Source organism: Anastrepha ludens, chromosome 3 (assembly GCF_028408465.1).
Source record: "Anastrepha ludens isolate Willacy chromosome 3, idAnaLude1.1, whole genome shotgun sequence".
NCBI classification, from domain to species: domain Eukaryota; kingdom Metazoa; phylum Arthropoda; class Insecta; order Diptera; family Tephritidae; genus Anastrepha; species Anastrepha ludens.
In genome coordinates, this window is record NC_071499.1 from 69,492,072 (window position 1) to 69,504,434 (window position 12,363).

General features: G+C 37.2%; 1 protein-coding gene across 1 annotated transcript; it reads left to right on the forward strand.

The window, feature by feature from the left end:
* The first annotated feature begins 2,386 nt into the window (after positions 1-2,386).
* On the forward strand, positions 2,387-5,102 carry LOC128858186 (BTB/POZ domain-containing protein 9). The gene is made up of 7 exons (XM_054094238.1): positions 2,387-2,710; positions 2,793-3,277; positions 3,343-3,450; positions 3,521-4,051; positions 4,129-4,360; positions 4,432-4,646; positions 4,763-5,102. Exons 1-7 carry the CDS (start codon positions 2,641-2,643, stop codon positions 5,024-5,026), a joined length of 1,905 nt encoding a protein of 634 aa, XP_053950213.1. The 5' UTR covers positions 2,387-2,640; the 3' UTR covers positions 5,027-5,102.
* The last annotated feature ends 7,261 nt before the right edge of the window (positions 5,103-12,363 follow it).

Below are 12,363 nucleotides of genomic sequence, written 5' to 3' on the forward strand. Positions count from 1 at the left end.
TCACGCAATTAGAGATAATGAAAAGGGAATCTGTTTAAGGTCTTACTCCTTCTTTCCTACTAATTTACTTTCGGCTCCAGAATTGAATGAATGGGGCAACAGCGCATTCGAAATAGAGAAATACGAATATTTTAAATTTAAAAGTATTAGTACAAATAAGTAGACAATAAATTGCCTCAAATATGATAGTGCTCAGAATATTCTATTAATTTCGTATTTAAACGAAATGTGAATAAAACTCTTGGAATTTCCCTTCAAATTAGAGTCCCGAATATTTTAACGGTTAATGCAAAAGTTTATTTCATATATTTGGAACAAATAATTATTTATAATAATAATTTATTAATAATTTTTGGTTAGTAAGTTAATTTATAAATTTTGATATAATTAATAATACGCTTTCTGTCCTCCACACAACACTCACACAAAAACATCAAAATGATTTTCCTGATACCAATATAAAAATTATATGCCAAGACACAATGGGAACCTGTAAAGGTCTCGAGTCCATTACACAACTTAACTTTTGTCCAGAAAGAGGAGTTTTTAACTGATTATACAATGGCAGTATCATTCAGCATAATAAAAAAACGTTTATTTTAGATTTAAAACTATCGCTTTAAATTCCTCCAACAAAAGAAATTTAAGTCTAAACTGAGCTTTTTTAAAAAAATATATTATATTTTTTCAATATATTTGGGATTCTTTATTGTATTTTGTCTCAAAGTCTAGCTCATATTTGACTTAAGAAATAACTCTACCTTCAAAAATGGTTTTTTGAGATTTTTATTTTTCAGGTATGGTTAATGAAAGAAATAAACCTGTTTTGTTGTTGCAGAATTAATTTTTTGTACTGCAATGTAATTCAAATGGGATAAGTTTTATTCGTTCTTTGTTGGTTTTTTGGTTATTTAAATAAAATCATTATTTAGTTATTTATTTTGCATTCGTTGAAGCTTTGTTTTAGCTAAACAACCTTAAAAGTTGGCTGTTAACAAAACTTCATAGTTAAACCTCCAAAATTCCTCTTATCTTGGCAATTATTCCCTGAAAGTGGCGCTATCCACAATTTTAATGTCAGTGTACTAAAAACAGATGAGGAATAAAAACCGCTTACACGATTTAACTTTTGACGCGATTTGTTATATGTGACGTTGAATCAAATGTCGATTTTTAGTTGAACAGGAATTAGATTTTAGTAAGTGAAATAAAGTTAAAACGAGAAATTAGAACACTATACAAGCTCTCAGTATCCAAAACATTTCGCAAAATTGATTTTATCATATCTATATATAGTATAATCAAAACAATTATAGCGCAAAATGTAAACGAATCAAGGGTTAGTCGAAGGAAAAGTTGTTTGGCTTGTGTCCAACTTTGCTGAAAGGCATTTTACACTTTAGTCGTACGGCAAGTCCTCCACAACAATAACATCTCTTTGTGCTTTGTATGATGTCAAACCGGCTTATTCTGATGGGTCTGACAGGTGCCTGCTACATATTTAATATTCATTGTGATATTTGGATCGCGAACCATGTTGATGGGCTTCGAAATATTTAGATACTTATGGATCATAATCCATCATTATTTGACCCTATAATACGTCCACGTATAAGCAGATGATATACTTTTTCGTGTTTAACTCCGAATCCGTACTTAAAATGCGAGATTTCCCATATAAAATTTCTCTACCAACATCTGAGATTGTAAAATTATCCTAGATAAAGCCCATACTTTTCGACATACAACCCTGTGTTTTCTATGTAATAGATCATTATTTTTACGAGTGTTAAGAAAAACGTTAAAATAAAAACCAAATAAAATGGATGCCGCCAAAGAAAACAGGTTTGTAGGCATAATTCTAGTAATATGTTTGTTAGGTATTATTAACTAACATTCATATAACAGAAAAAAGCGCGTGTGCATAAAGGTGTGCCCTCTTATTACTTATTATAAAAATAACATCGATATTAAGCAATTAAATTAACTATCTCTTCTCCTTCGTTAAAAATAATTAAACAAACAAAAACACCGAAATATTCCACCAAAATAATTCCTATGAAGAAAAACCTTTCACAACAGTATTGACAGCTGATTTTCAATTTTGAAGGTAATCTGTCATATGTGAACGAGTAGATTAATTGGTAATTAATGCATATGTGAACGTACTTCTACGCGGCAATCATACCGATATTTTTTGATCGTGTGGGGCTTTAGTAAGATGAACCTCTTTCGCGAGTTTTAGTACTGCGCAGTCTGGCAACTTTTACACAATAAGAATCGTCCAAACAAAACTAAAAGAACGGTACAAAATAAAGGAAAATAATTGCGTCGCTGCCGGAAAACATTTTTAAATTCCGTAATTTTAGCAAAAAACTGCGTAAGTAATCGGTTAAAATACAGGAGAATCCTTTCAATCAGTAATCTAACTATTGCCGATATGGGAAATTTATAAAGTGTAGAGAATCGTTCGTTGCTTGCTTTGTTTGAAATAATTGTATTTTTTGCGTCCTCATACCTCTAATCTTTGCATATTTGTATTGCCACTACCACAGTGTACAGCTACTACATTCATTTGCATTTTATTTCACTAAATTTCAAGTTCAGTATTTGTGTTCGTTAAACGGCGCGTCATAAAAGATGAGCAGCCAAAGTGAATATAAATTGCTCTCGCTGACCAAGGCGCGGTGCGATGATGTAAAATTAACAGGTACGTATCCTTCAAAGTTCTTTGAACGACGCATTTTCGTAATTTAGTGCCTTGTTTTATAAATTTTTGCTTGTCTTTCTAGAACGTTTCTCGGAGCAAATGGCACAGCTCTGTATGAACGATGATTACTCAGATGTCACTTTTATAGTAGAGGATCAGCGGCTACCAGCGCATCGCGTCATTTTGGCGGCACGTAGTGAATATTTTCGTGCACTCTTGTTCGGAGGCCTGTGTGAATCCAGACAAAGTGAAATCGAATTGAAAATTCCCGTAGAGGCTTTCAAAGCTTTGCTAAAATATATTTATTCGGGTCGTATGCCGCTCGCACAGATGGATGAAGATAATATACTTGATACTTTGGGTTTGGCCAACCAGTACGGTTTCAGCGAATTAGAAAACGCAATATCTCAATACTTGCGGCATTATTTGGCTTTGAATAATGTTTGCGCCATATTGGACGCAGCACGCCTATATAATTTGGACAAGTTAACCGAAGTCTGTTTGACATTTATGGATCGCAATGCCACAGATATAATGCAACACGAATCCTTCCGTGCGCTTTCAAAAGTTAGTAAGAATTGGATGTACTTGGATTACATTAAATTAATAAAATATACTTGTATGTTTTGCAGGAGTCGCTGGAGGAAGTACTGAGTCGCGACTCGTTCTTTGCGCCTGAAGTCCAGATTTTTTTAGCCGTATGGGAGTGGTCCAAGCACCACTCAAACATCAACATTGATGTAATCGAGAAGAAGATTATATTTGAAAAATATTACAAATATTTAATTCTTCTTTATTTCTTGATTTCAGTCTGTAGTTTCTTACGTTCGCTTGCCGCTGATGAAGCTTGAAGACTTGCTGCAAGTTGTGCGCCCCTCGGGCATTTTGGAACCCGACAAATTGCTCGATGCTATTCAAGAACAAACAACCTCTAAATATTTACCATATCGTGCCGCACTTTGGCCAGAAGAGAATGTGGCCACGGCGAAATTCGGTTCAAATACCATACTAGGTGAATGTCGTACGGTTTTGCTCGATGGTGATTGTGCTTCATATGACATGGAAAAGGGTTACACGCGCCACTGCATTACAGATAACAATGACAGCGGCATAACTGTGGAATTGGGCACAATCTGTATTATTAATCATATCAAGATGCTACTCTGGGATCGTGATAATCGTTCATATTCGTATTTCATAGAGGTTTCAGCGAATTCCATTAACTGGGATCGCGTCATTGATTACTCCCAGTATTATTGTCGCTCATGGCAAATCTTGTATTTCCCAGCACGGCCAGTGCGCTACATTAAGCTCGTGGGCACACATAACACTGTGAATAAGGTAGCATATATTATTCTGGGAAATTCAAGGTTAAGGTTTTGTAATAAAACTAAATTTGATTTTACCGATTATTCTAGGTATTCCATGTTGTTGGGCTGGAGGCAATGTACACTGTTTCCATACCGAAGGTGATCAACGGGATTGTGGCGCCTACATCAAATGTTGCGCGTACCGACATGAGCGCTATTGTGGTGGACGGTGTAAGTCGTACGCGTAACGCGCTCTTGAATGGTGATTATGTGAATTATGATTGGGACTCGGGCTACACCTGTCATCAGTTGGGTAGCGGTGAAATTGTTGTCAGATTGGGTGAGTATGGACTTAATGATTTTTAGAATGCATTGAATGTTCTTGTGTTGCAATTTGCTTTTGAATTTCAGGCCAACCGTATGTTATTGGTTCGATGCGTTTGTTGCTGTGGGACTGTGATGACCGGACCTATAGTTTTTATATTGAAACATCAGTTAATCAAAAGGATTGGCACATAGTAGTCGACAAACGCAATGAGCACATGCGTTCATGGCAAAATTTCTCCTTCACGCCAAGGCCGATCGTATTTATACGTATTGTTGGCACGCGTAACACGGCAAATGAGGTGAGTATTCGAAACGAAAAGCAAGTAAAAGATAAAAAAATATGTGGGCGTTGTTCAAGTTTTACGTTTATGTATTTACAATTTCTCGTACTTTTATATCTCCCATCATGTTCCAGATTTTTCATTGTGTACACCTGGAATGCCCCTCACAAGACCCCAACTTTCTGCAAATGGAAAAAGAACAAGAACAGCGCATCAGCAGCAAGGCAATTGATGATTCAGGTGCCGGCGGTGACAACAATGATAGCTTTGCCCGTGCAATAAATTCCAGCAGCACAGGAAGCAAATCCAATAGTACTCTCTCTCAGTCAAATAACAATCAGCAATTGCCAGAAGATGTTCTCATTAGATTGAACAGTGCGTCAGTTGATGATAATTAAATGTGCTATTTCCATATATAAAAGAGCAGCAAAAAACAAAAACGCAAAAAAAAAAAAAAAAACAAATACTGGAGAATGTAGCTGCGTTTATGTGGGATAAAATCATTGAGTAAATTAAAAAAAAAAATTGAATAATGTGACTCCTTGTCAAATCTATATTGTAAAACTTAGAGAGTTACCGTACAGGTGGTTTATGCGTGATCGCAATCAGTAAGCGGCTGCTTTAGTACAACGGTCTTAGTAATATAAATTATTGTTTGTAATATTTTCTTTATATTGTTAAACTTAAAAAATCGAGATGTGTCAATCTATAAGTAAGCAATAGGTAACCTGTAGTATGAATAACTCTAAATTTCTACAACACAAAAATAATCTTAACTATAAACTAATACGAGTGTATTTGAGACATTTTTTTAAACGTATTGCCCCTTTGTATGCGGTAAATATTTTTTAATGAAAAAGATTTATGATGTTTAATGTATTTTCTGAATAATTATAAAAAAATGTAAGAGGCGAATAATTTCACAGTAGCAGCAAATTCGTAATTAAAAAAATAATTAAGATAACGTTTTTTTTAATTCACACTTTGCTTACGTGTAAATACTATCTTCTAACTTTTTTACTTGTAATAATGTAAAAGCACATCGTTTTGTAGCTGCATATTTATTTGTTCATATTTAATGTTACTGACTCACCCATTATTTTGTACAGATGTATATTCAAAAAAAAAAAAAAACAAAAAAAAAAAGAATTACATATTTAAACGCTTTGGTATATCAGCTTTTTGAAATGAATTGCTTGCAGCAGTGCTGTGTGAATTAAGCTAACATTGCACAAACTACTGCAATAACCTTTTCTTATCATTTTGGTTTGAGGCGAAAAAATGTTCAGTTTTAAGTTCAAGATACAACAAAATTAAGCCTAAATAGCTGCGACGCATTGTCTGGTCCCACATTATGTAAATGTATATTTGATTTTTAAAAACATGGAGCAAGTTTTCTATGAATTTAATTTAAGCGATTGAAATTTTTAATATAATAAAAGCATTGACAAATTAAAAAGTGTTTTTGTCTTATTTAAAAGCAACATAAATCGTGTATTAAAATTTTTCTCCTGCGAATAATTTATATCAGTCCCGCGCTAGACGAGCGACTTCTTATTTCGCGCTGCATTTATAGTAGGTGCACACATACATACATACATAAATGCACATGTGCACGCCATACTCCTATACTAAGTAATCTATTTGCGATGAAGGATGCCTGTGGGCTCATGTTACACGCTCAAGCCCATCTGTTTGACGCAGCTGGCAAATAGTGTTTTGTTATTTAGCTAATAAAGTAAATACGAAATTTGCTGCTTGCTGCTACCTAAGGCGTCAACTGGTGTCGTCGATAGCTGAAGGACAGCTGCAGCCCAACACTGCTATGAGCGTCTGACCTTTGATGCTGATAAATGGGCTCCTCAGTTGCGCTATTTGTGTGGTCTGCTAATTTAATTAAATGTGTGGCTGTGCGTATTTACGTTGTTTTAGAAATTTCCTTTTTTTGTGTGCCAAATTGCGAGCGATATACACTGTAACAACAACAACAACTCTTTAAACAAATATTTTCATGCAATCTCTGAAACTTTTTTTTAATTTTGAACACTCCGGATATTTTATGTCTTACAATAGTTTGGACAATTATTGCAAATTAACGAAATAAAAAGCCTTGTTTTCCCGATATTCTACAACATAATAAGATTTCATCGAGTTTAAGGGCTTTAAAGGGTGGTTAAATTTCAAAGGCCGATGTTGAATGTGAACCACACCTAAACGTCAAGTTGTTTCTGCATTTCATTTGACATTTTTCAATTTCAGACTAACTCAATTTGAACCATGGGAAGATACATAATCGAGCAACGCGTTAAAGTTATTCAGGCTTATTATGAAAACGGCCCTTCAAATCAAAATGCATATCGGGCACTTAATCTTCAGTGATGAGGCACATTTTCAACTCGGTGGATTCGTCAATAAGCAGAATTGCCGCATTTGGGCGAATGATAATGCAAGAGTGAATGCCGAAAAACCAATATATACAGAGTTTGATTGAAAAGTAATGAGCCTTCCCGCGCGGAACGTCTGCCAAGCGATCAACCGAATCGGCTGGTGGGGGAAAATGATCGTTGGACCTTCCCCTTCCACTAGAAACCTGTCCCAGTTCGCTGGCAACAGCGGTGCAGTCAACATCGCTCCGCGCGTGAAAGCTATTTTAAAAGTATGTTAGGATTTTGCAGTGGCGAAAATGCAGCGATCGTTGGAGCAACGTTACTCGATCAAATTTTGCGTAAAGCTAAAGAAAACGAGTACCGGAACCATTGGGCTACTCAAGGAGGCTTACGGGGACCAATCTCTGTCCAGTGCCCAGGTAAAACGGTGGTACAAGTCCTTCAAGGAAGGCCGGGAGGACGTCGAAGACGAACAGTGATCTGGAATGCCTTCGACGACGCAAACAGACGAAGATGTGAACCGGGTTCGTGAATTTTTGAACATTGACCGTCGTGCTAGTCTATGTGAGATCAGTGAAGAGTTAAATTTAACTTATTACAATGTGCGGGAAATCGTGACCGGAGGGGAGGCGTTTCGACTCCATCGAGGCGTATGAGTTTAAAAAATGTTTCCTGCAGTGGAAGGACCGCTACCAGCGGTGTATTGACGCTCAAGGGTCCTATTTTGAAGAATATTAGTTGAATAAGCCAAAAGGTTTAATAAAACTGCTTAAAAAATAAGGCTCATTACTTTTCAATGAAACCCTATATAGTAGAAAAAAAATACTTTCATGCAATACAATTTTTTTTGTAATTTAAAAAATTTTGTTTTGTAATTAAAAATTTTTTTATTTTATTTAAAAAACGCCGGATATTTTATGCCTACAAGTTCAAACAATTATTAGAAATTAAGAAAATAAAAAGCCCTTTTTCCAAATATTCTACAACATAATAAGATTTTATCGAGTTTAAGAAACGTTTTTTTTTTTGAAAAATAATAGAAACAAAAAGTTGCGTCACCAAAAGGCGAATGTTAAAAAAAAAATGCCTACAAATGGCATTGTTGTTGTATCAGCTAGGTATTTCGTTGTTGTTGTAATGCTGCTGAAGTGACAGTCCTTGGCCCTTTAATCCGGGTCGTTCCGGTTACGTTGAACCGACTGCCGTGGCACTTTCTGCTTGCTTTATGACTTCCTTATATATTTGTTACATTGAATTTACTAAATTTGCACCTTTATCCGGAAAAATAAAGTGCCAAGGCGTTTATATTTGGTTCCACATTTCTTCCCTATTTGTGACTTTGAAGGGCTCGATAATCTTTTCAGTTCTGCCCAAAGATGCACAATTTATCAGTAAGGTACGGTGCACTAGATAGGGTTAGTTTATTGGGACGACAGCCCTTGGTCGGGAAAACCCCAGTCACTCCGGTAATGTAGAACCCGCTGATGAATTCCAATTTATCAATCCTTAACGTAGGCTCCCTCATTCCTTCTGATTATGCCATTATGGTGGGGTTAAGAAAAATTACAAACTCTTCTTTGACTGATGCGGATGGTCTCTCGGCATCTCAGCCATCTCGGTGGAAGGTCAGACCAGCAAGTGCAGCACTCAGACACAATTAAGTCCATTGATCTGCACTCCCTTTTGAATTTTCTTTACATCTATTCGACCTCCGGAAAAAATCTGAGTAGATCTTGTGGTGCCAAAAATCCAAGGTGATCGCTTCTTAACACATCAGTGCCAAGGACTTCAAGCCTGATTCGAGCGAAGGCCGGGCAGACGCACAGAAAGTGGTCCGCCGCCTCATCCTCCTCTCCATATGCTGAGCAGAGTGCACTGTCTGAGATGCCCTACTTTTCCATGTGCTTTTCCCATAGGAAATGGCCCGTCATCAGTCCAAGAAGCTGCCTGCAGTCTCCTCTGCTTAGTGACAGGAGGAACTGCGACAGTCGGTCGGACATGACAGGTAACATCAGTTTCGTCCATCTGCAGCATCTCTCGACCTGCCAAGCTCGCTTGTGGGTTAGAGTAACCCGTTTGCTCACCGTGGCTTTGATGGCTGCAGAAGGGAGTGGCAGAACGGGCTTTGAGGTCAAAGAAGTTGCAGTAAGGAGTCAGAGGTCTCGTTATCCACGATACCCACGCATCCCGGGACCCAAGTTGGCATCAGGCTATTATGTCTACCGACCGCGTTCAGCCTGGATTTACAGGACTCGACTACCCTTGAAGTGTTTGCGGGGCTGTCTACATCCATGAGCGCAACTTGGCTATCGCTGCAGACGCATATATTTAGATCTGCCTCTCCAACTGTTTTCCACAACAAAATTCATCGAAAATTCGAAAAGGTAAAACATTTGCTTGTGCAAATGACAAAAAAAGTGGCTCTAAGATGGTCCATTGGGGGGCACTTAACGCAACAAAGTGCACTCTCGCAATGCTTGTAAGAAACAGGAGTGGAATCCGTTCCTTTCCTTGCCTTGCATTTTCTGCAAAGGACCATTGATGTGGACTTATTAATATCATATATTATATTTCTTACCTATATCTCATTGAGAAATGATGAATTTTGTATTTCACATCTAAAGGGTTTCCCAATAACAGGTGTTATTTTGAATAGCCCGCTATTTCGGTAGATGTCACTTTTGAAGCTGTTGTTTTTTGATATTTGACAAGTAGAAACTACGCCATTAATAAAAATGGAACGGTATACGCTTAAACAACGCATTAAAAATATTAAAATTCACTACAAAAATGGTGAAAATTTGGCAGAGACGGTTCGTAAAACTCGAACATTTTTGGGTCATCGTGAAGCACCCACCTTGTCGGACCGCAATACAGAAATTGGTGAAAACATTCGAGTTGTTGGGACAAGTTAGTGATGTGAAGAATAAAACCCGTGCACGTCGCTCAAGAACAGCCGAAAATATTGCTGTTGTAGCCGAAAGTGTTGAAAAAAATCCAGGTTTGTCCATTTCTCGTCGTTTTTTGGAATTAAGCATTCCACAAGCGTCATTCCACAGTATTTTGCATTAAGATTTGAGTTTCAAGGCTTATAAAGTCCAGTTCACACAAGAACTCAAGCCGGCCGATCATCAACAACGTCGTGTCTTTGCTGATTGGGTCGTTGAAATGCATGAAAATGTTCCGGAATCCCATCGAAAAATCGTCTTGAGTGATGAGGCCCATTTCCACCTCGGTGGCTTCGTCAACAAGCAAAATTGTCGGATCTGGGGCTCAGAGAATCCAAGAGTTATTGTTGAAAAGCCTCTCTATCCTGAACGTCTGACTGTTTGGTGCGGTTTATGGTCCGGCGAAGTCACTGGAACTTACTTTTTCGAAAATGAAACTGGAGCAACAGTTACGGGGAATGAATTGCGCTATCGAGAGATGATTAACAGTTTTTTATGGCCGGAATTGGATGGTATTGATCTGTACAACGTTTTTTTTCAACAAAACGGCGCTACGTGCCACACAAGCAACGAAACCATTGATCTTTTAAACCTTTTATTGGAAAACCCTTTTTTAGAGGGAAAGGTACCAGCGCCTGCGCCATTAGATATGTGAATTTGCCGCGCCACTTTTGCAAATGAAAATTTTATTCAGAATATATTTATGCAGCATCGAATCTTCGAAGAATTAACAATTATTCACTCTCAAAGAGAAATAACATTCAAAATAGTAAGTCAGCGCGAAATTTTCAAAAACTAGCAAGTTTGCCCATGAAACTGGTTTTCTTGTTGATTGAATGCAAAAGTGTGTAGTAAAATATGAAGTATTTGGAGCAATTCAATTGAGATGCTTGACGAGAATGACATTTTACATTTCGATTTAGTTTTTAGTGTTGCTGTTAAATTGAAAATTCTTTAAGTCAATTTTATGTTTTGTTTAAATTGATGTCAGATGTTTGCAAGAAGTTTTCTTCTTTATGGCAATTGAAATTTACGAGCAGAAGTTGGTTGGACATGAATTTACAACTTCCTCTTGCAATAAAATGCCACTTTTCCCCTACTTCCGCCAAGGTCCGAGCCGGACATCGAGAACAAATGAAAAATCGAACTTGCTGCTACAAGTTTGAACAATAATCCGCATCAGTCCATGTATGTTAGAGTACCCTATAATCTGAAAGTACCGGGAATGTTTAAATAAAACAGAACAGAGTTAAATTTCAGAGAAATTTATTTCATCTCCTTCAAAATATGTCCCGTCTGAAGCAACACACATATGCCAACGTGTAACCCAGTCCTCCATGCACCCCTGCTAGGTCGACGAAGGGATGGCCTTCAGCTCTTTCGTCACATTCTCTTTGATCTCCTCTATCGATTGAAATCTCTTTCCACGAAGTGGTAACTTCAGCTAGGGAAACAAAAATAAGTCGCACGGGGCCATATCAGGTGAATACGGTACTTGCACGATGGTATTTACTTGGTCAAATAATCCAGCACAATTTGGGCTCGGTGCGATGACGCTTTATCATCATGCAAAATCCAAGAATTGTTTGCCCCATTTCCGCCCGGCCCGGCAGACACTAATGATCAGATGGCGCTAAAAAGTGACAGACGTCTGTCTTACAGTCCTAATAACATAAGAAAAAAATGTGGACCGGTTCCCACGTGCGCGATTCGTTTAAATTAAACATTCCCGGTACTTTCTGATCATAGGGTATGTGCCCACGATTTCCAAAGCTATTGTGTGTGAAGTATTGAAGGAGGATCTTCGACTTCACCACTTAAAAATTCGTGCATTCGCTTAAGCCCAAAAATTTGTGAGTCAATGTTGGAGTGATTATGTACGTTAAAACACTGTCTTTTCGAGTAATAAAGCCCATTTTTATGTAAATGGAAGTGTAAATAAGCAAATTTGTCATTATTGGTCACCTAAATAACAGGAACCACTATTGAAGCATCCTAGAGTGACGGTTTGGTTTGACAGTGGAATAAGGGGGCTATATTTGTTTGGTTTCTTCAAGATGGAGCCATGTTGCAAATTCGTAAGCCGTTTCGATGACATATCCCGGCTACCTCAAAACTAAAGTTATGAAACATTGACCCAGCCACCATTTCAACACTAAAAGAAAATATCGTTCAAGAGGTTAATGGCCCCCCGACCACATTTCTGCAGGGAGTGGCACGGAACACATTTCAGAAGTGTGTCAAATCTAATGATCGAAATTTAGAGGATAATACGGTAATTAAAAAAAAAAACTAAATTAAAATGCGCACTTGTCTTCTTTGCAATATTTATTGAAATGTACTTTTATTATTAGTACAATATTTTTTTTAAATTTAGCTTCTAATTACTAATTCTGCTAG

Coding starts and splice junctions, on each gene's coding strand:
- LOC128858186 (XM_054094238.1), top strand. CDS start 2,641: ATGAGCAGCCAAAGTGAATATAAATTGCTCTCGCTGACCAAGGCGCGG. Junction 2,711..2,792: donor CGATGATGTAAAATTAACAG/GTACGTATCCTT, acceptor TTGTCTTTCTAG/AACGTTTCTCGGAGCAAATG. Junction 4,647..4,762: donor CGCGTAACACGGCAAATGAG/GTGAGTATTCGA, acceptor ATCATGTTCCAG/ATTTTTCATTGTGTACACCT.